This window comes from Myotis davidii, unplaced genomic scaffold (assembly GCF_000327345.1).
Source record: "Myotis davidii unplaced genomic scaffold, ASM32734v1 scaffold471, whole genome shotgun sequence".
NCBI classification, from domain to species: domain Eukaryota; kingdom Metazoa; phylum Chordata; class Mammalia; order Chiroptera; family Vespertilionidae; genus Myotis; species Myotis davidii.
Window position 1 is genome coordinate 436,670 of NW_006283354.1, and position 3,230 is coordinate 439,899.

At 52.9% G+C, this 3,230-nt stretch overlaps 1 protein-coding gene across 1 annotated transcript in view; it reads right to left on the bottom strand.

Annotated features, from left to right (window-relative positions):
* Window positions 1–3,230, bottom strand: part of TGFBI (transforming growth factor beta induced) — a gene marked incomplete at its 5' end in the record, with an annotated part of 32,866 nt that overhangs the window by 9,597 nt on the left and 20,039 nt on the right. Inside the window, 2 exons of the mRNA XM_006753564.2 lie at window positions 640–852; window positions 3,182–3,230. Coding sequence (XP_006753627.1) covers window positions 640–852; window positions 3,182–3,230 — 262 coding nt within the window. The remainder of the gene's footprint in view (window positions 1–639; window positions 853–3,181) is intronic.

Consider the following 3,230-nt stretch of genomic DNA (forward strand, 5'->3'; position numbering starts at 1 on the left):
CGTGTCATCAGGGGACGGTCACCCAGAAAATCTCACTGGTCGGGGAAGTGAGGTGAGGTTCAAAGGTCTGCCACTGTCCCACCTTTGGGCAGGGCACTAACTCGAGGGACACAGGCATCATTGTCTGTTCTGAACAGCGGATAATGCCAATGACCACACCCATGGGAAGAGTTTTCTGCTGGTTTGGTTTTTCCTCTGAAAATTCTTCACGCATGCGTAGTAGCCCTCCTGAAATTCCAGAACGGGGCTAAGATGCTGCATGAAACCCAAGCCAAAGTCCATTCGGTCATTTCTCCTGGGGTCACTGACCCTGGGTGCTTAGGCACTACTGAGAAAGCCATTGCCCTCTGGGCCAATCAGATCTTCTGAAAGGCTCCTGTGGTTGAGTCGCTCCCTCCCCAGACTTCAATGGCTCGCCACTACCTCCAAGATAATGTCTGGACTCCCAGGCCTGCAGCTCAGGTTCTCCATAATGTGAGAACCTACCAGGTGCCCAGGCCTTTTCTCCCGAGAGGCTGTGAGCTGGGTACAGGTAGGGAATCGGCCCCAAAGATCCCCAGATTCCCCCTGATCTGCCACCATGGACGGCAGAGGGGACAGTGGGCCTGGTGGGACCAAGGCCCACAGAGGCCTGCTTACCTGAATCTGGGATGAGCAGCTCGTCGATGTAGTGGATCACGCCGTTGGTGGCCAGGATGTCTTTGTTGGAGATGATGGCCTTCCCGTTGATGGTGAGCATGTCCCCACTGCAGCCCACGTCCAGCGTCGTGCCCTGCAGGGTCTCCACGGACAGCCCCGCAACAATGGCTTCGGCACACATGGCTGACTTCATGATGTGGTTCTTCAGCAAGGCTGGGGGCAAACAACACAGGAGGGTCAGGGCCACTCCAGGTGACCTCAGGGGCCGGCTAATAGTCTGCCCAGGGCTGTGAGGATTCTGTTCTCTCAGATGCCAACCTTCATACGAGGCTGGGGCACTACATGGCCCGGATCGTCCTCTCCTGCCTGCTGTCCCTTTAAAACTAGCTGGGGCTCTGTGGTCAGACTGCCTGAATTTGAATCCCAGCTCGGCCACTTACCAGCTGTGGGGCCGGGCAAGTCATGTAGCCTTTTAGAATCTAAACTTCTTCAGCCTTAGCACAGCACTCAGCTCCTAGGGCTAGTGTACGGAGGACAGGGAGCTCTGAACCCAGCATAGTGCCTGACAGAGCAAATGCCCAAAACATGTTAGTGATTTGCTTATTAACACTTGAACTTCTGGGTAAATTCTCATATTAGTACCTGAACTTCAGGGTAAAGTCTCGTTGATCATTTGGGCCTTTAACTCTCTCTGAGTCTGGTCTGGACCCCAGCTCTGCCTCCCTCTTAAGTTAGTACCTGAACTTCAAGGATTGGGGAAAACTCAAATGAGTTTACACTGGAACCTTTATCTTCTGACTTTAATAAAAATGTAAAACGTGGTCGGAAGATGGAAACTGTAGTCAATGAGGTTATGCATGATTTGTACATTTTATTTGCTGTTGTACATTTTACTCAAAGGTCTACTATTGTCCAAGTGCTGCCTTAGGGACCAGACAAGGGGGACATGGCCAGCCCCAGCCAGGCAGAGCAGGTTCTGGGAGGCCGCTCACCGAAGTTGCCAAGGCCCTTTGTCTTACGTTCCCACCGCAGAGGCAAGTTTCAGTTTGTCCTCAGTGTGGGAACCAAAACCGCGCTGTCATGGTCAGGAGGAAGCTCTGAGGCCTGCAGAGCCACAAGGGCCTGCAAAACCAGGGCTGGCCCAATTCAGCCGGCTGGGGATAGAAACGATGGCAAGACCGCTATGGGAATGCGGCCTTGGGGATTAGCTTCTCAGGGACCTGCCGGGGCCACTCGCGGGGCGACCAGAGCCAGTCTCCAAACGGGGCACACCAGCCTGGGCTGCTTCTCGCCTGTCTGCCAACCCACTAATAACAACAGGACACTGTGGGCCTTCCAGCCGCCAGTCAAACCCCACAGAGGGCTCTTGCTTCAAGCAAGCGGGTTACCGCGTTGGGAAAGGCAGATGTGCATACAGTAAACATTAGGGGTGTTTTTTCCTCACTTTATGCTGAGATGCATCCACATCTCACCTCCTCCAGGAAGCCTTCCAGATCCCCGAGGCTGCATGTGCCCACCCATGTCTTGCTCTCATGGTGAATATCTCTGTGACTGTGACCTTTTTAAAGCCTGTCATCCCCACTGGGTTTAAACTTCCTTGAAGGTAAAGGCTATATCGTGGTCACTTTTGTGACCCAAATCCTGGCTCAGGCCAGACACATAAAGGTAGCACAACATCTGGGCACAGTAGATCCCCATCTGTGCTTTCAAGCAGTGTACCCGTTCCTGTCTGTCCCTGCATGGCTTCAAGGAGAACCTTTTGCATTTATAGGTTGTCAGAAATGCATCAGACATTGTATACAGTACATTTCAAAGGTGGGTTTGAATAGATTCAAAAGAAATGAAGTTATCCCTGGGTTATATCTGGGAGGAATAAGTGTGCTTGGGATACACAGGGGACTGGAGACCTACTCCCCTTTGTAGGGGCTTCAGGGATCACCAGGCAGCAGCTCAGTGGTCTTGGAGCTGAAGGGGGCACAGAGCCTGGCCTCCCCTCCTAATCTCCTCACATGCTTGTTCCTACCCTCTCCTCCAGCAATAATTAATACACCCCTAACATAGAGCTCACGGGAAGGTGAGGAAGGAGCTGGCAAGAGTCAAGAGTCGACTGTTACTGGTTTTTAACTATCATTCTTGATTATCCATAATCCCCCTGGCCAGACATAGGAAGAGTTCAAGGGTCAGCATGATGAGTCCATTTCAAGGATGCCAGGACCTGCCACCTCCTCTCAATATCACCAAGTTGCTGCCCATCTGGCAGCCTTGTTCTGACTTTGATTATTTGAGCCTTTAACTCTCCCTGAGTCTGTCCTGGACCTCTAACTCTGCCTCCCTCCTCAGCCCAACTGCATCCCTAGGCAAAGGCTGCCAGATCCCATATGTGCCCCTCTGGCCAGGGCTCTGCTCTGGCCTCTGCAGAGATAAGGCTGGTTGGGAGCAATGAGACAGGATGGTAGACGACATGTCCCTCTTGGATGAGAGCAGGCCTTGGGCTCAGTATGGCTGCTCCCATGAGGTGACAACATGAACTGAGGGTGCTCACCTCTCAGGGCCTCTGGGTCACCCAGGATCCGGTTCAAGGTCGCAGCAGG